The 23166-nt window shown below is 43.1% G+C and overlaps 1 protein-coding gene across 27 annotated transcripts in view; it reads left to right on the forward strand.

The window, feature by feature from the left end:
• NRXN1 (neurexin 1) overlaps window positions 1–23166 on the forward strand; it is a 1139759-nt gene that overhangs the window by 1064881 nt on the left and 51712 nt on the right. The window contains exon 1 of one of the 27 annotated variants that reach the window (XM_083175262.1): window positions 13237–13447. The exons of 25 other annotated variants lie outside the window; for them this stretch is intronic. In XM_083175262.1, the coding sequence (XP_083031388.1) occupies window positions 13415–13447 (33 nt within the window). In that variant the 5' untranslated portion in view covers window positions 13237–13414. Of the gene's footprint in view, window positions 1–13236; window positions 13448–23166 lie in introns of those variants that run through there. One more of the 27 variants, XM_083175259.1, reaches the window with a different exon arrangement.

Here is a 23166-nt window from a genome sequence, read left to right on the forward strand (position 1 = left end):
AGACTTATTCAACCAAAAACGCTGGCGGGCAATTAAAATGCTGCACCGGCTTTTTAGTCAATCAGAGCTTGCGTACCGGCAACCAATCAGAGCGGCTGTCGGTACGCAAGCTCTGATTGGCTCACCAGCCAGTGCTGCATTTTAATTGGCTGCCGTACCCTGATCTGAAGAAGCCAGCACTCCGGGACCTCCAGGCTGCAGCTCAGCGGAAGAGGAGATAGGGGAGCAGGAGCCGGGTTACGGTAAGTCAAATGAGGAGGGGGACCCGGACTGGAAATGAGTCCCGGGCCCCAAAATTCCTGATGGCGGGCCTGATTGTGGCTATGATCAGAGGTGAATATAGACCTCATGGGGCCCTAGGCAAGATACCAGTTTAGGGCCCTCCTCCCCCCAACAGTCCATACCACTATATTTTTGCTCCTGATGGCAGGCTGCATCTATAGAGTACTTTGCACATTCTAACGATAAATGCTCAGCTGTGTGCACATGGACATTGAGCGATGAACCAGCGGGAGGGAGGGAGGGAGGGGTAGTGAGATTCAAACACACCAACAGAGAGTCTCTCATTCAATGTTATAAGGGGTATTCAGTTCACAACAAAGCTCTTATAAACACCCCCCCCCCCCTTGCAGAAGGGTTTTGTTCCCAGGGGCCCAAGAGTCTGTTGATTTACAGGGTTATCATCTACTGATAGGGACAGGTCAAAGTCTACAGCAAGAGAAGCTGTGTGTAATTACAGAGGGACAGAGAAGCCCCTCAGCCAGGAGTATATAACTGTATAAGTATCAATTTACGGGATGTTTACAGAATGTGAGCAACGGAATACATAGTAATCATACAGCCAAGCACGGTGAATATCAGAAGGCATTGGTTTGAATTGGCATGAACACTGTCATTAAGTTAACATACTATATATCTCTGTAAATAGCTTTCTGTACCCCTATCTGTCCACCTACTGTACAGGAAAGCATCTTAAATGGTCAGTTACCAAAATGCTATTTTACTCACTGTGACTTCTTTAAGGAAAAATATTCCTTTGTACTTGCAAAATTAAATATTATTGTAATGGGGCTGTATATGCCTTAGCCCTGGTAGCAGCTGGTGTCACAGTCAGGGTCACCAATACTGTAAGCCTTAGCAAGACCAACCTTGCCCCTCTCTGGGTGCCTTTAGGCCCTTATTCTGATTGAGTCGGATGGCTCTGAATGCGGACGGACGGCCGATGGTTGGTGTTTGCGCATGTGCAGAGGCGTATCTGCGCATATGAGGCGTATCTGCACATATGACATGGCCGGATGCCAGCTGCCCGCCCATATCCCTGCTTTTGCATGGAGCAATGCCCAAGTGGTCTGGAGCACTCAGTGCTACCTGACCACTCGGTCCAGCATTCGATGGTCGGCAACCATAGGAGGATGGGGGAGGTTCCCACAGATGGAGGAGGTGTTCACAGTAAACATCCACTCACGGTCCGTATGCTCGGTGTCTTACCGCATTCGGATAGTGTGAGCTATCTTAGAACACTCAGTTCCTGTCCGAAAATACGCATCCGACCAATTCAACTAGAATAAGGGCCTTAATTACAATGCATGCAGTTTCTTTTAATGCTACTGTAGTACATACATGTAAACAGGCCACGGAACCCACTTTCTTCTTGAGTTTGTTCTGAGTTGTTTTAATTAATCTAAGTAGGTCAGTGGGGTAACTTCATTAAAGTTGCCCCCCAGGTGTTGAGGCAAAATAGATAATGTCCACCATGCTCAGGCGGCCTCCTGAGTAACAGAGAACTGGGGAAAATCACATCCCCTGCCCAAATAACTCCACACAAAATCTGCGACAGAGACAAGGGTACCGAGGGCGGGGTGCAATCAATCCATGCAAGCAGAACCTGCTAAGCTCCCCATGGGAGGAAATGGAGGTGGGCACTAGAGGGGATCGATCAGGATGGACCGAGACACCAGCACTCTCAGAATAGTGACAATGTGAGGGCTGTGGGTGCCTAGACAATGAAGCGAAGAGGAAGTGCCCCTTTAAGGGCTTGGTGCCCAGCGACAGGAGCCTCCATTGTCTCCCAGAGTTCTGCCACTAAAGTAGGTGCATGGCCTTAGCAATTGCATTTTCAATGTATTTCAATATAAAAAAATCTTTGCATGTAGGGTAAATGCTACCTGCTTTTACATGTAATCCACAAATGCTTTATGGACTTTCTGCAGCTTTTAGTTTAGACATGCCTCTCTCCATACGCAATTCACAAACCATCGGATGATTTTTCAGGTCTCTGCAAATCAGGCTGGTAATGATGTCATAGTCCTCCCTTAAAATGTCTGGGTTTGTCTGCATTTTTCCTGACACTCCCAGAAAATGGACGCCCCCAAACGCTGACTTCATATCCGTCAAATTGCAAGTGGATTGCGATTAGATATTTTGGCTATTTCTGTCCCTATTTGGGCTGGCACTTGTGCACAATGATCCGTATGCTTGGCCAGTCATTTGATAATCGAAGGGATTGTGAATTCGAACAACAGCAATCAGGTCTGAAAAACCCTCAAAGTTTCAACCAACCAGTTGGTGTCTTTTTTAAAACACAGCCTGAAACATGTTAGGAGCTGATTGACTGGTTCTATATCCATTTGATCTCTCTCCAATCCATAGTTAGTACATAGACCTCTCTATACCAGGGCTGGGCAATTGAGGCCCTCCAGATGTTGATGAACTACACATCCCAGTATGCCTTGCATCAGTTTCAGCATGGCTACATAGCAAAACTAATGCAAAGCATCCCGGGATGTGTAGTTCATCAACATCTGGAGGGCCGCAATTGCCCAGCCCTGCTCTATACTGTCTGTCAAGAGGTAACCCATATCAATAAGATTTGCCACATTTCCCCATGCAAAGCACGAGTAAAGCTGTCCAAACATCTAAAGATTATCTGTCCAACCAGCCAACTTCTGTGGTTGGCTGGTTGGAACATAAATCTGGCAATGTCCAGAATATGGGAGCAAAACACAAGCAATCATTTGCTCCCAAGCCCTGAAAACCAAATGGAATAGATTTAATCAAGTTGTCTGAATGACTTTTTTTTATCCCTTTTCCTGTGTTTGGGAGCATACAGCTGATTGACATTTGCTTCCATATGTTTCCAGATTTCCATTTAAACATGCCAACCAGTTGTCTGGATGGAAAGATAATCGTTACACGTAAGGCCAGCTTAAGCTTGTTTAACAAAAGATTTGCAGACATTTTGCAGCAAATCAATAAACCCATGAAAATCAATTGGAAAAAAAAAAGTTACTATCCATTTTTATAACAATTTTAATCTTTTTAAAATATGTATCTTTTTAGATTTTTTAAATCAATAGTACAAACGTTTACTGGCTATCTGGTTCACGCTTGTAGGCATCTGTCAAAACTGGCCCGGCTAAGTAATTATTCGAAGGGTTGTTTTCTGTTAATATTGATGGAAAAACCAACCCCATAGTCACTTTATTTAGTCCCTTTTTTTAGTTACTAGTTATTTTATGTATATAAGTTACTGTATTTGATTTATTTATATATTTTAAGTATTTAAATGATTTTATTTATTTTTGTAATCATTTATTTATATTATTTGATTTGTTTATATTATTTTTTGTATTTATATTATTTGATTTATTTTTGTATTATTTTATTTATTTATATTATTTTATGTATTTATATTATTTTACTTATTTTTGTATTCATTTATTTACAGTATATTATTTGATGTATTTGTTTGTTTTGTTTAATTGATTTATTTTATACAGTACCGTCACTTTTTTTTTTGCTCCAAATTGTTTTTCCAAAGTATTCTCCATAATGTCTCAATGCTTTGAAAGGGAACCCCCACAAAACGTTTTTAATTTTTAAGATAAAGGTGATGATAAGTACCTGAAACAGCATAAGCTAATTTAAAATTTCCTGCTGGTTGTCAGAGATATTCAGTGATATTCCAATGCTGGAGCCTCTCAGTATTTATTTGCACTGGCAGTTTGAATTCCCTAACGCCAGATGAGTCTGAAGCATCAGAAATGACGGCTCCAATTGCAAGGACGAATACAGATTTGTGCTGACAGTTTACATTAACTAACTCTGGGGATGATACGTCGGGAGGTGGTAGTGTCATGCACAGGGCTTCCTGCCGCTCGTGCACCAATGCCAGCAATATTGTTTGAAGATTGCTTTGACTTTTAGCACTACTTGTTTGTACAGATAGATCACATTTCCATAGTGCACTGGATTGACCCCAGAACTGAAAGGGGTGCACTTGATTCCAGCTTACTAACTCCGCCCACTCCCTAGTATTTAAAGGTTACAATGAAAGGTGTGTGATTGATGTGTCATGTGACTGGCATTAAATCATAAGAATTGAGGAAGATGAAGATGTTGCAGATCAGGTGGATCTTTTTAGAGGACATACTGTATGGAGTGCCATGCTTAACATTAGAAAATACAGTAATGCTTTTCATTATCCATGATTTTATGTTTTTATGTTTTTATTTTATTTCCATACATGGGTGGAGGATTTTAAGGGTGGGGGGGTGCAGCCCCTAGGTAGAATCCACGCCTGAGTCCACCAAAAATTCTCTTGTCCCTTGTTTTGTGAAATGGTTAAACATACTATTTGCTGTTTGAAGTTCCACAATAAAACTCTGAAATGGCCAAGAAAAGAACGAACCCCACAAGAGTGACACAACTCATTGTTCTGTCGTCAGTCGTATTGCATCTCATGGAAAGACTTTCCTTTATTATGCTTTAAATCTTTTAACGAGAACTGCTAAATACAACTATACATAATTAGCTATCATTATCCATTGTTATGCACAGTGATTAATAAGGAGGTATTGTTTAATTGGGTCTACATTTGCAGATAAAAAAAACCCAGTTATATAGATTCGTGTGTAACCTATACAACCATCCTATATTTAGACTCTTGGAAAATATATAGCTTATATAAGAAAAAACATTACCCATCATTTGGTAAATGAACCGCTTTTATTTCAGATGAGAAATATGTGGAATGTTAGGTGGGTTTTTTTTTTTTAAGAAAAATACAAACATACAATTTTATATAAAAACAACATTGTATATTATTCCAGAATAAGCTACTGCACCTACAGTACCTTACCCACAGCACTATGCCACTTTTTAAGGCTGGGCCACCACCTCAGAGGAGATAGTTGTGAAGGATGCAAGAGGAGATGATGGCCATTTTGGGAAGGAAATTTACTGGAGGCTCAAGGAAAAGAGGCAGGAATTAAATGGTTTCAAATTCATTGGTTAATCAACATTTTTTTTAATAGGATATACAATTGCATTGAACAAAATGGCTGATTTGGCTTTGTGTTGACATTATGTTCATAAAACTAGGATTCCTATTATCTTTGCCAAGGCATTAACTTAAACACCCCCCCCCCCATTTCTTTGCTGCAGCCTGTGTCTCACCTGCTTCTGGTGTCTCTACAACAGGATGTGTGCCCCTTCCCCCTTTCCTGTATTAATGCAGCAGCCTGCGTTTCTTCCACCTTCATATCAGTAGCATCAGCCTGTCATTCTGTTCCCCCCCCCCAATACTTTCATGGATCCTCTCCATGCTCCTTCTTAAGGTGGTGGTGGCTGGATGATTGAAGAACTATTCTTCTGTTAGTGTGATGTCATGATGTCACATGCACAGTGCACAGAGCCCAGTGCCCTGCTAATTAGTCTAGAAGTGCAGGTGCAGAGCCTGGTCACAATCACCAGAAGTGAGATCAGATTGAGACATGTTGGGGGATCTATGTCCGCCTCACCCCCCCCCCCCCCCACACTGATCTTCATCACCTTGGCTATGTCTCCCTAATGCTCCCAGAATGGGTTACTGTGATCAATGGGTGCATAGAATAGGTCTATACAGTGCTTCCCACGAATTGCACAGTAAATTAATCCTTTGTTTAGGTGGGTGAATGAGGAGTGGGCAGTTAATTGCCCACTCCAAGTTTTTAATTTTAAGTAGTTGGGTTCCATTAGATACAAAGGTACTTTTTTGGGTACTTGTTTCCTAGCACGGCCACACCGATTAAGATCGGGGTGGTCGTGCTGAAAAAAATCGGGTCGATCGCATCGCATGCGATTTGGTCGCATGCGATGCGATCGACGCGACCGACCGATTTTTGACCCGATTTTTTCATTAAATCCAATGTAAATTGGGTCCCTGGGACCCAATTTTACATTGGATTGAATGAAAAAAATTCCAAACCCCCCCAAATGGAAGCGCGTACACAGCGCCCCACGATAGACGGCAACCCGAAGCGTGGCGAGCGCAGCGAGCCCGCGAGGGGCGGCGGTACGCGTCCTCCGACCTTTTCATGCCCTACTATCCACTAGGGCGTGGAGTGAGAATAGAATAGTGTGGCGAGCGCAGCGAGCCACCGAGCCCGAAGCGTGGCGAGCGCAGCGAGCCCCGCGAAGGGACGCGGATACCTTCACAGGTAATCGCGTCCCTTCGCGGGCTTCACAGGTGTCCGCGTCGCCACGGACACCTGTGAAGCCCGCGAAGGGACGCGTTTACCTGTGAAGGTATCCGCGTCCCCTCGCGGGGCTCGCTGCGCTCGCCACGCTTCGGGCTCGGTGGCTCGCTGCGCTCGCCACACTATTCTATTCTCACTCCACGCCCTAGTGGATAGTAGGGCATGAAAAGGTCGGAGGACGCGTACCGCCGCCCCTCGCGGGCTCGCTGCGCTCGCCACGCTTCGGGTTGGCGTGTATCGTGGGGCGACGACGGGGACATTTATAATGTGAAATGGGTCATATTGACCCATTTCACATTTTTGGACATTTTTACACCATTTCAATGTTAAAATTTTTTTTAACATTGAATCCTATGTAAAAATCGGGTGCATCGCGTCGCATCGCGTCGGGACCAATGTTAATGGTCCCGACCGACGCGATGCCCCCGATATTTTAACTTCCCGACAAGATTTCAATGTTAAAAAAAATTTTAACATTGAAGTCAATGCAAATATCGGGGGCATCACGTCGGTCGCGTCGGGACCAATGTTAATGGTCCCGACCGACGCGATGCCCCCGATTTTTGTTTCCTAGCCGGCAAAATGGACCTGATTTCAAAAGAAATCGGGTCCATCGGGGTAATCGTGTCCCTTAATTAAGGGACACGATTACTTATGATTGTGGCCGTGCTAGGAAACAAGTACCCTTTTTTGTTTAGTTTGATGCGTTGATAATATTAATACACTATGTAAAAACTCTCTACACATTTAAAATAATAATATACAGTATGTAATACACTGTTTATATGTATATATACACATACCTCCCAACATCTGTCACCTTGGAGTTGGGACAATCACGTGGCAAATCCGAAGCAGTGCCCAAAAAAGGGACTGATGCTCATGTGTGCCACGCCCCTGTTCCCCAGCTCTGTGATCTACTGGCCATGCCCCCAGCCCCTTTATCACATGCTCACAGCATATAGTGAGTGACTGAGTATGCCCCAACTACCCCCCCCCCCCAAGGGGCATTGCTGCCCAAGGGTAGGTCATCATGACAGTCAAAAAAAACAAAACAGGACTGTCCTGCAAAAATTGGGAGGTATGTAATATGTGATTATACAATTATATACACACCTCGCCATTCCCACAAAGCAGAGGCAAAACGCTTCCATTTTTAGAAACCCCCAAATGTAGGCAACATGGCAATCATGCTGTAGCTAGTGGGCACTACATGAGAATCATCGGATTACATACAACAGTGAATCGGACCCATGGTTCTAAATAGCACAATACTTACATTTGTGGCTGATTAACAGATTCCTAATTACATTTCTGCATAAACATGAGACTGAATAATTCAGGCGGCATGGTTTGATTGGCACCCATTGTGCCTACTGCCGATACATATCCTATGGTTAAATCAGATTTCAGTTCTTGAAAAAGACTGTGACCAAGAAAAATTGAACGGCTAGTCTGGAGATGAATACGGACTAATTCCGAAAATCGTTTTTTGTGTTTTTTTCGTTGTTCAGCAGATGTTCTGCATGGCTGGATAGAACTTGACAAACAACTGCCTATTAGCGAGCCTGTAACTCAACAAAACCATGGAAATCAGAGTTATTGCTAATTTCTTCTGCAAGTCGATTTGTACTTTGAAGAATGAATATTAATAATCTGTCACTGTTATTTCGAAAGAAAAACATTGCACATCAGAAGATAATGGAACCTATCTTCTGATACCCAGCGCCTTCATTGTAATTCATTCATGTCAAATTAGCTATCTTGTTCCTCCAACCTTGTGCATTAAGCACTCCACCTACAAGTCGCTGATTGTCTCCATTTATTTTCAACAACTCAATGCATTTTAGTCGGAATAAGCTACTGCTTGAGGAAAAACAGCAATATACAGCAGATAAGAAATTTAGTGTGTGCGTGATGAATACAACAAGCTCCTAGAGTAGACAATCAGTTGTATCTGGTGAAATCGTTTCTTGTTTTTCTTAAAGGTTGCAGCGGTTTTGTAGTCCTGGATGTTTCTGTTCTGCAATGTCGCTTGTGAGCTCAAATAGACCTTTAAAGACAATTTCAGACGGTTCTGTAGGAATATAACAATCTTTTTAAAAGTATTGGGTGACTGTGTGCACACGTCTCTATTATTTCCGTCTCTCCTCTGTCCCGGTCTTTGAAGAGGTACTAGCAAAGATTTCAGGGATATAAGGGGCTAGCAGTGCACAATGGCACTGTACAAACTTCACAAAGTAGAACATATTGCTATTGTTAACTTTTTTTATACTTTGGCTGGGATGTAGTGGGAACGGAGGGGGGGGGGGAATCTGCCAGGCAGAGCAACAGCATTCAGACTATGGAGACCATGATATGATCTTCAGCCAGGTGCAAGTGGGCAAGACACAGAGTGGGGTATGGTGATAGATGTAGGCAGTGAAAGGTGTGATCATTGCCTGTGCACACGCCTATGGACGCACGCCATTACATTGGCCTGGTTCAGCAAAAAAGTTGGACATTATAATGATTATCCAAAGAACAGATTTGTTAGGGGTACTTGAGCAGGGCCATTTTAACATATTGACCAACTGAGCCCCATGAGTTTGGTGGCCTTTAAAGGTCAGCTGGGCCAGGGGGCATCGGCCTCCTTGTTTGTTGTCTCTGGAGCTTCTTGGGAGGCATGTAGAAAAGGCTGCCCGGCCACTTTAATTAGCACACACAATCAGTGCAGCCAGGCAGCATTCTCTACCTACATCCAAGCTGGCAGCCAGACAGCGTGCAGCAATCAACTTGCTGATTGGTTAATGACTGGAGCCATCCACCAATCAGAGTGCTGATAGTCGTTCACTGTATTAAAACATGTATATAGACAGCGTGAGACTACAGGATCAGTAAGTTATGTTTTTTTTTATTTTTTTATTTATTACCATGAATGGAGGGGGAGAGGTATCGGGTCCCCACTACAATTACAGTACCCATGGCCTTCAAAGCTGTACTGGAGGACTGGAGTTTAGAACCACTCTCATATGACTCTAATGCTCGATTCCGCGTGGTTAGTCACTCCGTAGAGGTGAACGAATCACTATGCAAATAAATGCGTCTCCTTGGCTTTTTTGTGAAGAGCTAGTAAGGCAGAGAGAAGGAAATGTGTTTCGAAAGGCTATTAAACGTATGCAAAATACTATGCTATTTTGTCGCTGGTATTGAGAGAGACTAAAATCCCTCATAGTTAATGAGAACTGTACGGGAGTTTGAAGAAAGAGACTCACTAGTAGGCCAATTCTAGGTTCCCCCAGCCGTTGTGATCTCCTAAAGTCTTTCCAACAGCTTGGACTCGTACAGTTTGGTTGGCCGACCCAATGGTTGCTTACATAATTGTTCAAATTTGATGGGAGCTTGGCACGCGAGAGGTGCAAGATACAGTGCCCTTCACCCGCAATTGGATTGCCCCCTTGAATGGTTGACACCTCTCCGGTATGTTCTTGTACCGTTGCCTGATAGATCTCTCAGGGGCTCTGACCAGAGCCATTATTTCCCTCTAGCTATACTATACACAACACAGAATGTTTGCTCCAGGAGATGGTAATGGAAGAGATTATTTAAGTATTTAGGCTCCTCCTGGTTAATTGTCTCATTCAAATTAAGCTCTGAAATTTGGCAGAATCTATTGTAGAACAATTTAGCAACAATTAAAAAATCCTACAACGTATAATATAGAAATATTGCTTAGCAATTATATGGGGAAGAAAATATGGCGTTATAATCAGATAAAGGAACCAGAATTGTATTTATTAGACTCTGAATTAATTTTATAGCATACTTATTTCAACGGTAATACACAGTGAATAACAAGCATAAAAGATGACACTGTGTTTTATTCTGCATGTAAGGCTGCCATAGGAAATAACGGTTAATGATAGGGACCTTTGCACCAAAATGGTCTATTCTCTTACATTAAATCATTAATGACATTTCATTCACCTTAATGTCTTTGGGAGTTAGCAGAATAACCATAATTTATGCATTTAATGATATATCAAGTATTACATTCTATCCAAGAAGAAAGCTTATAAATGTGTATTAAACTGATAACATACATTGTGCAATATTTGTGCATACATTGAATGTAAATGACGTCTCGAGTAAACCCACTATGGAAAATGTAAGAAAGATTTATCAGACCTTTGTATTATTGAGTACAATGACATATTTGAAATACTTTTGCTGTTTTGATTCAATTAAATATGGTGCGTACCCCATACCTTGGTGATGGTTTATCTCTTAATAATACAGAGCAGAAGCAAGAGTCTAAAAGACAGGCTTGCAGTCTCCTAGTTAACAAATGTTTAATTTGTATTATAGATTATTAGTTGGAAAACTGAAATGTATACCACTCCAATTTGAAAAATAAACAAAAACAAGTATTGTGTTAAATTATGCATAGTGCTTATCTGTGACTAATATGCTGCCCCCCAAAAATTGTTCCTGTACTTGATTGTGTCAAGTCGGTTATAACTGCTCCCCCATTGTGTGCACAAAACTAAATGGCAATATTTGCCCTTGGTCAGGATTATGTGTATATGGCACGATAGTCGTCATCATCATCAATGTGCACCGACACAGTGGTGGAACTTGTGAGTGCTGGGCCCAGGTGCAAAAATATAATTTGGCCCCCCTCCTTTACTCCAACCGAAGAAGTCATTGCTGGTCTAGGCAGGAATGGGCCACTTAGTCCTCAGGGGCCCCGGTGCAATGCACATGCTGCACCAATGGTATTTCAGTCTCTGCACCTACACCTTCTCTAACCCTGGTGTGAAAGATATCTCTCAGAAAGGTCACCATCTTGAAATTTGTAAATGTCGCACAGCCACACAGTTATATCCCTACAGTCACAAATGTAGATACGTTGTAACAGAGTTGTGTTTGACCCATAGATGAGCCTGGTTGCATTGCAACCTATGCAAATTAATGTACTCATGTTATTATCCTTTATTTAAATGGCACTTGAAAGGCTGTAGAGCATGTGAAGATAGCCTAAGAGAAGGAGAAGCACATGGAGGGAGAGGGCCCTGCTCATGAGAGTTAACATTCTAAAGGGGAGGGGCAAACAGACAGTGGCGACACCGATGGGGTAGACGTGAGCAAGGAGCATAGGATTAAGATGAGAGTTGGCTGAGTGGGTCTTGAGTACCCGTTTGAAGTTTTGTAGAGGAGTGAAGAGTCTGATAGGGAGAGGTCGGGAATTCCAGAGGTAGGGTGCAACACCACATCCAAAATCTTGTATAAGGAAGATGAGAATGGTGCAATGCTGTAGGAATAATAAAGCAATAAAACCACAAATAAATGTATGAGAACATTTTCTGAAACTGTTCAGCAAATTTATTTTTGTGTTATTACACAATTATTACGATTATTGCTGGCAGAAATTGGTAAACATTTTCCCAGTCATTCCCTAACCACGAAACACAGCACGAAAAAAAAGTGACTCATTATCCCAGCTCTTTCATAGGTTATATATTTCCATAAAATTGAAATATTGAAGCAACAGCAAAACAGGAAAATTGCATCGCCAAAACTTTGCACCCAGCAGCCATGTCTGCGGTAAACGCAAGCTTTGATTTCCAGTGAACACACTGCGTTTCCTATTGTTGCCTATTGTATTCATCAGAGACCAATCAGGATTGCTGGGGGCAAGTGGACCTACAAAAAGTTCCACTGTTTGCACATTTTTATTAATAATTAGGCATTACCACAATTGCTACAAATGCCTTATTGCCTTTAGAACGTAAGCTGTCACGAGCAGGGCCCTCTTCCCTCATGTACTTTTCCTTCTCTTCTCTAAACCATCTTTGATGGCACCAAATCCTGTATATTTTTGCTACCCTGATACTTATCCCAGTGTCCCCTGCTGGCGCATCTATGTTTATGTACCCTATACTTGTCCTCAATTCTATTTAACTGGAAGTCACCGTTTCGCTTATTCATTTATGTACTCTGTAACTGGGCGCTGGGGATCCCTTGTGGCGCCGTATAAATAAAGGATAATAATAATCGCAATTTTATTATGATTGGGTTAGCGGTTTCTTTAAAGCTCCTTGGAAAACAGCAATTACGTATGTATGCGCAAAGCGCCAAAACAATCAATCTTTGCTTAAAAACCCGAATATTAATGCAGTGTAATTGCCATACAGAGATGTCTTGTGAAATTACATGACTTAGAAAAATTAGCATCCATTAACCTGGGAATACATTTATAATTGCACTTAGGTACATTCGAGACGGCGCCGTCAGTATGTTAATTGTCAGGCTTTAGGCTGCAAATCTGAAATCAGATGGAAGAATCGGAATAATCAGCGTCGCCACCGAAAAAAAAATTCCAATAAAAAATAAAATGAAACGAGAACAACGAATTGAGTTATGCTTTGATATCCCTGTTGTTCTGGTGGCCGCCCCTGTTATTCCATCCAAGCCCAATCACACGAGCGGACAGTATGCACTTAGAATACTGCTTTCGCAGTCATTAGCTGCATCCTCTTCCAGGATACCATAGCTCAGTAGCACATGATGTCTCTATGCTTCACATCTCATATGCTTAGCAAGCTGCAGCCTCGCTTCTCCCAGCAGCTCGTCAGCTATTGGTCTATCCATGACACGTGACGGATGAAGCCCTTTACTGTGTGTGTGTGTGTCTCTGTCTTTTTTTTTCTTCCTCTTCTTTTTCCTCGCCAATCTGTGTGCAGGGCACTGATAGGCCAAGCTGATGCGCAGACAATTTATCATCTTGATCTCCCACTGAGTCAGGGAGCTCTTCTGTCACCAGTATTGATTTCAGAGGATGGACTAAATTTCCTAGGATTTCCATTAAGAATTAAGGAAAAAAAGCCATAAGCAAGCAGGGTAGCCAGGCAGACATGGATATGAGATGGCACTGTGAAACGTTCCAGGTAGCTACTGTACTGCACTCTTCTCTCACGGCCGCCGACACAGAGCACAGGCTGAGCACTGAAGCATGGAGGGGGTTGTAACATGTCATTTGTTTTTCAAGTAAAACAGAATATAAGGGGGTGGGATTAACTGTTTCACCGATTTAGCACAAATGTTTTTTGTTTTTTTTTACTAGCCGTTAAAATTGAAACGGTGGAGAAATTGCATGTCATTAATATTAAAAAAGCACATTTCTGCATGTTCCGCTTTAAAAAAAAAAAAATTGGAATGTTGACTATGTCTCGATGTAATAGAAAAAAACAAAAAACAATTAGGATATTTTATTTATCGTTATCATTTTTTATTTCCATAGTGCTTTCCTCCGGTAGGACTCGAGGGTTTTGTCTTCTGTCTTTGTCCTGCCAGTAAGAGCTGTGCTGTGTTCAGGCATGTTATTTTTTTTAACATGTCTGCTACAACACTGTACAGTAAATGACAGCAGCAGTAACCCCCCCCCCCCCCCCCCCAAAAAAAAAATCTAAAACAAAAACACTCTGAGCGTGTGATAGACAGCCATCAATGATAATCTAATTATTGTATTATCTAATGAAATGGCTTAATTCTTGACCACGGCAGCAATTTTTTATCCCCCCCCCCTCTCTCTCTCTCTCTCTCTTTCTCTCCTCCGATCGTTGGCAAAGGTGGAATGTCTACAATGTCTGCTGCATGCTGATGTGTTAGCAATGGAGTATGCTAGCAGATAGCAATGATACACACAAACATGTACACTCCACACGGCAGAGACGTGTTTTTGCAAATTGTGCATGCCAGAATGACTGTTAATTTAATTTGGCTGTCATATTAATTGCAATTACCAGTTATTTTGTTTTAATACTAAGTGGGTTTAATGTTTAATCGCTGTGTGTCGGTAATGTACATGCGACGGTAGGAGAATCATCATTTATTGAACATAAAGCCACAGCTGAGATGTTCTATAGAAATGAGAATTTGTGTTGCCAAGAAATTCTGCTCGCTGGATGTGCTGTTATGTAACCTCTCGGCGATTCATTCATTAGAGACGAATCTCCCCTTTTTGCATATTTGAGCAAAAAGAAAAAAAAAATGCAACAAATTATTAATATAAACATAATTCATGTTCAATGTTCAAATAACTGGTTGCACCAATGGCGTTAAAGCACAAATAAATCTATCGGTTTGAATACATAGAACAGCATTACCTGATATTGCCTGTAGCAACCGATAAGATTCTGTAGGGGAAATTTAATAAGATGGAAGTTCTATTTCACATAAGACGTTGCCATGGGAATCTACTTCTTATTTATGTAGCACCTTCTAGAAGATAATATATAGCATCTGATTGGTTGCCCATAGCAACACCCTATGTAAACTAGAACTCCCATCTTTGTGAATGTCCCCCTATCATTTCTATTTTGCATCCTAGAAAATGATAGACAGAATCTGGTTGCTACGGGCAACATCACTTCTTTTCAGTTTTAGAGCTTCCTAGCACGGCCACAACGATCATGATCGTGGGCATCGTGAGGAAAAATCGGGGGCATCGCGGCCATCGCATGCACTAAAAAATCGGGTGCGATGGTACCGACACGATGCCCGCGATTTCCCCATAGGGAACAATGTTAAATGGCTCAATTGACCCAATTCATCATAGGGAACACTGGTAAATGGGCCAGAAATCCCAAAAAACACCCATGAACAGTGAAATGTCCCCCCAAAAGTAGTTTACGCCACCCCACGATCAACGCGAACCCGAAGCGTGGCGAGCGCAGCGAGCCCACGAGGGGCGGCGGTACGCGTCCTCCGACCTTTTCATACCCCCACTATCCACGTCGGCGTGGAGTTGAGAATAGAATAGTGTGGCGAGCGCAGCGAGCCACCGAGCCCAAAGCGTGGCGAGCGCAGCGAGCCCCGCGAGGGGACGCGGATACCTGTGAAGCCCGCGAAGGGACGCGTTTACCTGTGAAGGTATCTGCGTCCCCTCGCGGGGCTCGATGTGCTCGCCACGCTTCTGGCTCGGTGGCTCGCTGCGCTCACTCACCCTCTCCCTCCTCCCCTCCTACATCTCCACTCCCCTCCTTCCAACCCCTGTCCTCATTTTACCCCACCACTGCTGCTGAAGTCCACTCTATCCTTCAATCCGCTTCTCCCTCCACCTGCCCGCTTGATCCTATCCCCTCCAATATTATCCGTCGTCTCAGTCCATCAGTCTGCTCTCACCTGGCTCACCTCTTTAATCTTTCCCTATCCTCTGGGATCTTCCCTTCCTCCTTCAAACACGCTCTTGTCTCCCCAATTCTCAAAAAAACAAATCTGGACCCCAACTCTCCATCCAACTACAGGCCCATCTCCCTCCTCCCTTTTGCCTCCAAACTCCTAGAACGTCTGACCTATAATCGTCTCCTAAGCCACCTTACTGCTAACTCCATTCTAGACCCCCTCCAATCCGGGTTCCGCCCTTTACATTCCACTGAAACTGCCCTGACCAAAGTCACTAACGATCTACTATCGGCTAAATCCAAAGGCCTCTTCTCTATCCTCATCCAGCTTGATCTGTCGGCTGCCTTTGACACTGTTGACCACCCTCTCCTGCTCAACACCCTCCGCTCCTTTGGCATCACTGGCACGGTCTTCTCCTGGTTCACCTCATACCTCTCCGATCGCTCCTTCTCCGTCTCCACTCAGAGCTCCTCCTCTCCTACTACCCCCCAGCCAGTCGGTGTTCCCCAAGGGTCAGTCCTTGGCCCTCTCCTCTTCTCCCTCTACACCACCTCTCTGGGCACCCTCATCAGCTCCTATGGTTTTCATTACCACCTTTATGCTGATGATACCCTAATCTATCTCTCCTCCCCCGACTTATCCCCATCACTTCTGTCCAAGGTCTCCGAATGCCTCACGGCCATCTCAGCCTGGATGACCCAACGCTTCCTGAAACTAAACATGGCTAAAACTGAACTTCTAATCTTCCATCCCCCGAACATCCCCTCTTCTCCCACTATCTCCATCAGCATTGGTGAAACCGAGATCACGTCCACCGACCAAACGCGCTGCCTCGGTGTCATCATTGACTCCTCCCTCTCTTTCACCCCCCACATTCGTGCTCTCTCACAGTCTTGCCGCTTTCACCTACGCAACATCTCACGCATCAGACCATTCCTCTCCACTAACGCGACCAAAATTCTCATTCACTCTCTTGTCATCTCCCGCCTTGACTACTGCAACATCCTTCTCTCTGGGCTACCTCTCACCCGCCTCGCACCTCTCCAATCCATTCTTAACGCTGCTGCTAGGCTCATCTTCCTCTCCCGCCGCTCTACCTCCGCCTCCCCCCTCTGTTTATCTCTTCACTGGCTCCCCATTCCTTTCCGAGTTCTCTTTAAACTCCTCACCACTACCTACAAGGCTCTCTCCTCCTCCACAGCTCCCTACCTCTCTTCACTGATCTCTATCCACACTCCCTCCCGTCCTCTTCGCTCCATCGCTGACCGCCGACTGACCTCTCACCTAATCACCTCCTCCCACTCCCGTGTCCAAGATTTCTCTCGCGCTGCCCCCCTGCACTGGAACAACCTCCCGCCACCCATCAGGCTATCTGATTCCCTTACCTCCTTCAAGCGCTCCCTCAAAACCCACTTTTTTCGACTAGCCTATCCCTCCTCCTAACCTCTTTTGATCCTCCTATCCTGCCTCCGTTCCCCTCCGTTCCTACTTATCCTATTGTATTTCGTTCGTCCACCCACCTATTTTTAGTATGTTAACTCTTATGAGCAGGGCCCTCCTTCCTCACGTACTCACCCTACCTCATTACCTCACCTGGGCTTCTGTCCTGTTCTTCCCTTCCTCTACTTCATCTTCGGTCTCCTTGACTATTTTGACACCTACTTCTGAACTGATGCTGATTTTAGTTCTACCAGCTATACCCCTATTTATACTGTATCTTTCTACACACCCTGTACGTTACCTTGTAATTTTTTTTTTTGTTTGCTATGTACGGCGCTGCGGACACTTTGTGGCGCCTTATAAATAAACGTACTACTACTACTACTACTATTCTATTCTCAACTCCACGCCGTCGTGGATAGTGGGGGTATGAAAAGGTCGGAGGACGCATACCGCCACCCCTCGCATGCTCGCTGCGCTCGCCACGCTTCGGGTTCGCGTTGATCGTGGGGTGGCGTCAACTACTTTTGGGGGGACATTTCACTGTTCAGGGGTGTTTTTTGGGTTTTCTGGCCCATTTACCATTGTTCCCTATGATGATTTGGGTCAATTGAGCCATTTAACATTGATTCCTATGGGAAATCGGGGGGCATCGCGAGTAAATTGAGGCATTTAACATTGTTCCCTATGGAGAAATCGGGGGCATCGCGTCTGGACCATTTAAACCTTTTTTAGCCGCATACGACACGACCGACGCGATATTGACTTTTTACAATGCATTTCAATGGGAAAATCGGGGGCATCGCGTCGGTCGCGTCGTATACCACTAAAAATGACACCCGATGCCCGCGATTGTGGCCATGCTAGGAAACAAGTACCAAATGTACCACTCAGGGATAGATTACTAAGATGAGAGTTCTATTGAAGTCGTGATGTTTCCCATAGCAACCAACCAGATTCTATCTATTATCTTCTAGAAGGTGCTAAATAAATATGTAGAATCTGATTGGCTGCCCTTTTAGAACGCCCATTTTACTATATTAACCATGTAGAACCAGATTGGTTGCTATGGGCTACCACCCATCTTCAATAGTACTCACATCCTAGTCAATTCACCCAACAGACTATAATGCACTATAATATTACATGGCAATAAAATCATCTAGCGCATATATATGAAAGAACACTGAGTCGTAATAACTGTTCAAATGGACTTTGAAGTATGAACCTTGAATTGTGCTGAATTGTTGTATAGTCTTCCGTGACAAGTGTACGAGAAGGTTATATATAGGACTGAATTTAAATGAAAATTCAATATATGAATATCTTAGGTACTTGTCTATTTATTGGGAGAAAAAGCTAATCCTTGTTTTGCAAGAGAATACACATTTTATCTTTCTATACAATTGAATTTGCAAATCTACAAACTATTCAAGTGCAAAGCTTCCTTTTGGATATCCAATGATTCCGTTCATTGTATTTCTTCCATATACACCTTTTTCATTTTGTTTGTATTTGTTTAATATGCTTTCATAACAACAGTGACCACACCGCTGCTATGACCATGCCAAAACACTGTTGTCACATGGCTTTGTCCCAGCTGAGGCATGTCCATGCATCCATTGTCATATGATTCAGTGCCGTAATGAGACTTTTTAAAGCCCTGTGCCAGCTCTTTGTTATTCAGTTATAGTACCCTTTAATATATTACACAGTTCAATATAAGCACTGCCTTACCTGGGATTCAAACCCAATAACCTGTTACATTCCGGATAAACACCCTACTCATTAAGCTATTTGGCTCAGCATAAAATCTGTGAGATTTCTAACAAAATGAAGCTACTTGTCCTGGGCAAGTCAGGATCTTGAAATGTAATAATCAAAAGGGTGTGTAAATATCAAAAAGCTCTCAAGGTAATTTTAATGAATGTTGTATAGATATTAGTGATGGAAGGAGACAGGGACAGTCAGGAGATGGGGGGGGGGGGGGGGGCCTTCAAAGAAGAGGGAAGCTACAAGTGAAAGCTATTAAAACAGACAATTTACAGATTACAGCCCTGATGACGTTTCCAAATTAAATTGAGGACCGTTAATGTTAAGTACGTAAAAAGGTTAAAGGATTATGGGGAAGATAATGTCAACAACATGAATAGATAATTCTGCATGCCAGATTTATTAGTGGCAACATATGGTAGAGGCTAGATAAAGTAGTATAACAATAACATTTTATAATACATACCCTAATATTCACATTAAACAATTAAAATTCAGGACTAGAGTCAATAGTTAATAGATTCCCACAACTACTGTAGCGTTCCAACGAATGTGCGCAGGTACAGTATAATGCACCCACGATCCAAAGTGGCTCGGCCACACTTGGGTCAAAATAATTTCACCGGAAATGGAGGATTTTCTCACCCTTTCATGGGTGACACACTACACAATTAGCACATGACACCTACAACTTGCCATTTACATAGTCACATAGCAACATAGTAATTTACAGTAGTCTGTAACACAGGTGGGTTACTGGAGAATGTTTGAAAAATGACAGTTGGGAACTGATTCCCTGGTACTGGTACACTGTCCACTTTCTCTCCAACCAAGAATAAGAAAACGTTGACTTGGAGAGAGTTAAAATGGATGGAAAAAAAGAGTCCCAACCAGCTCCTAACTGTCCTGTAACGTGACAGTTAGGAGCTGGCGGGTACTTTATCCACATCTACTTTACCTCTCTCAAGGCTTATTACATTCCATCATGATCTTTGAATCATTCCCCTAACAAAAAAATGAATAAAAAGACATAAATCCAGTGTAAATTTCATCCCATTCACTTGGTCTCCTGATGAATTCTAATGCAAACATTTAATATGGTTTGTATTCAAGTCACATACAACACGCATGCTACTTTTCATTACTCACGTGTATAATAGACCAGGAGAACAACTACAGACTAATGTATTCTTCATAATTGCTTTAAGCTTGTAAGTGCTGAAATAAACACAGGAACAGCAATCTCCTGACTGCAGTAACATTTATAATGCTCACATTGATACATACCTGGTCATAATTCCACAATATTTGGGCAAATGTAATTTTCATTGACCTTGCATGATTGAGCTGATATATCACCGTACCAGACGCAATTATGGATTCTGTCCAAGGGCGAACCCGAGGCATGATACTATCAATAGCAGCTTTTCTGTTCACCTGGAGTAAAAAGCAAACCTTTGGAAAGGGAAGGAAATTACACTGGTATCCTAGATTTTTATCATAGATATTGCACGGAACAAACATTTCAAAATCAATATCAACATCGAGAGTTACAAATGAGGGTTTTTCTTGTCTTCAACTATAGAAAGCTCACTTAGGGCCTTATTCTGGTCTGTGCGGACGGAGCCGAATATGCGGCCAGGACCGTGCGTCCTAAACCTCACCTTCCGTCTGAATGCGGTAAGAAGCTGTCCGCACGGACCGCAAGTGTATTTCTCATGAATACACCTCCTCCATCTCAGGGAACCTCCCCCATCATTCGATGGTCGTGAAGGGTTGTTTGGCCGCATTAACATATGCATACGCCCCACGTTTCATGGGCGTTCCCATGAAAACGCTGGGCGTACGTATGGTAATGCGGCCGTGACGCACGTGTAGGGGGCGGACATATGACATTGCCGGATGTCAGCTGCCCGCCCAGATCCCTGCTTTTGCACCGAGAAATGCCCGTGTGGTCTGAGGTTGCGGGAGCTGCCTGGCCATTCGGTCCTGCATTCGATGGTCGCTTTTCATCAATCCAGGAACAGTTTATTGTTTAGTGAACAGGAAACAGCTGATTCATGTCCTGTCCAACCAAAGGAAATAACTCTACCTACAGATTATATAAAATTTGGGTGAAAAAACCCCAGAAAGATAAAACTATAGGCTGAATGTATACCGGTGCGAGGTCGGTGGCTGTGCGGTATAACGGCCAAATTCAAAGTTTTTTTTTTTAAAGGGGCAGTTATTTCCATGGCATGACTTTGCCTTGTAGACGAATGCCCTTTAAAAAAAAATATGTCAGAGTTCGGCCTGCAGTACGCACAGTTGCCGGACTTGCACTGCAATACTTCTGGACCTATGCGTTCATTAGCAGATTTATCAACGTAAGTAAATCTAAGTGTAAAGACCACTTGGAAACCTCTCAGTTGATGGTAGTCATTTTCTGACTTTTTCTTTTAAAACTTCTCCTACAGACTTCACTTCTAATTTCATGTTGTGGCTTTTTGTCTAGAACTACTCCCTGGAAATATTCCCCACGTCTAAATGTTCCTTTCTTGCAGTGATCTTCTAGCACATTTCCTACACGGAAATGTTTCGCTTCTAATCTTCGCAATGACCTCTGCCATTGGCAGACCACCTCCTGTGTAAGCTCCTCTCTCCTGAACTTAAATTGGTTGTAGCATATCTCCACCTCTGAAAGATGATCCTAATCTTCATGCTATGGCCCCTGTGTGTGGTAAAGTTTGAACTCTTAAATATTCTGTACCTCAATTCTCCATGGCAGGAAAACTTGGGGAAGAGCGTATTTCCCATTTGGCACATGCAACCTTGTTTGTCCTACTTAAAATGACTCAGGGATGGCCACATGTTCATGACAGACCATAATAGCGTCAGATTCTGCAATTTGCATATTGCATATCTATTATAGGTGCTTTTTGGCTAATTGCACACAAAGGGAAAGGGGTGTACACATGGTGAGATTCTGGCTGGAGATTTCGGGCTTTATTCTGGTCCATTCGCAGCAGGGCTGCGTTCGCACGAGGACAGATGTTTTTGTACTGGCCATGTGCACTTCTGCACACGTGCATATGCAGGGTACGTGCATCCGCGGCGCACGCACCCAGGACAGCAGGCGTGGGACGGAGAGGGGCGTGGAGCCACGAGGGGCCCCAATAGCATATGGGAACCAACCTGAATGGTACAAACCTTTGCTATGGGGCCTACAAATATCTAGTTACAGTATGCCACGGATCCAGGACATTGCTTCTAGTGTGAAAGGGGTATAACAGTAAAATAAAAGTCTAGATTCAGCACACGCATATTTATCATTTTAACACTATATATAAAAAAAAAAAAAAAAAACCCTGAGGTGTTGGATTTTGTGCCCAGGTCGCCTCAGCTTATTTTAGAAGCAGCAGATGACGCGCTGTGAGCGCTATTCTGAACATGTGGCCCTGACGCCTTTGCAGATGAAAGTGCTGATGCTGCAGATTACTGTATAAACCTTTTATCTTTAAACCATTTTAATTAGCTAACCAACATGTTTTATTTCAAAGCAGTGCTTTTAACTTCACGCTTCACAAAGTATATGTTAATCTTTGATTAGGATTGTTTTTGCCACTAATCCCTCATGGGGCTTTTTTTTTTTGTTGTTGTTATTTTTTTTTATTATTTACACAATGCAGTATGTTCACACCACACCCGGTAACAAGCAAAACATTTAAAGGGATCTAATGGGCCTAATTCCGTTTGGTTTTGTTTCATTCATGTTCGCCGACAATCAAATGATTTCTCCGGCCTTCAAAAATAAAAGTCAGTCTAAACTGTGTTTAATATCCTCCGCAGATCGCCCAAAGACGGGGCGGGCGCTGACGTCAGCCGCTCGCCCTGAGTAAGCATCGGCCTGGTTGCGTTCCCAGGGGAACGCCCAGTGGTTTAATGGGGATGCCCATAAATAGCTGGGCGTTCGCCAAAGGGCGTTTGCTCAAGGGATCTGCACATACACATTCCAAGACCCCCTGCCATCGGAGCGGTGCCGTATTTGGCCCACTCTGATCAATGATGAATCACCCCCAAAGTGTGTAGGCAATGTCATCATTAAATAAGTAAGGATACAACGTGATTATACCTTGTAAGTTTTATTTCATTATCTGCATACAGTATATTATTATTATTATTATTATTAATATCTCTAGATTAATAGTAGAAGGACGACTTTTATGAGTGACTTATTTATATGATGCCATTGTTGAGCAGGGCACATGATACACCAAATTAAAGCTTTATA

This window comes from Crinia signifera, chromosome 3 (genome assembly GCF_055691185.1).
Source record: "Crinia signifera chromosome 3, ASM5569118v1, whole genome shotgun sequence".
NCBI classification, from domain to species: domain Eukaryota; kingdom Metazoa; phylum Chordata; class Amphibia; order Anura; family Myobatrachidae; genus Crinia; species Crinia signifera.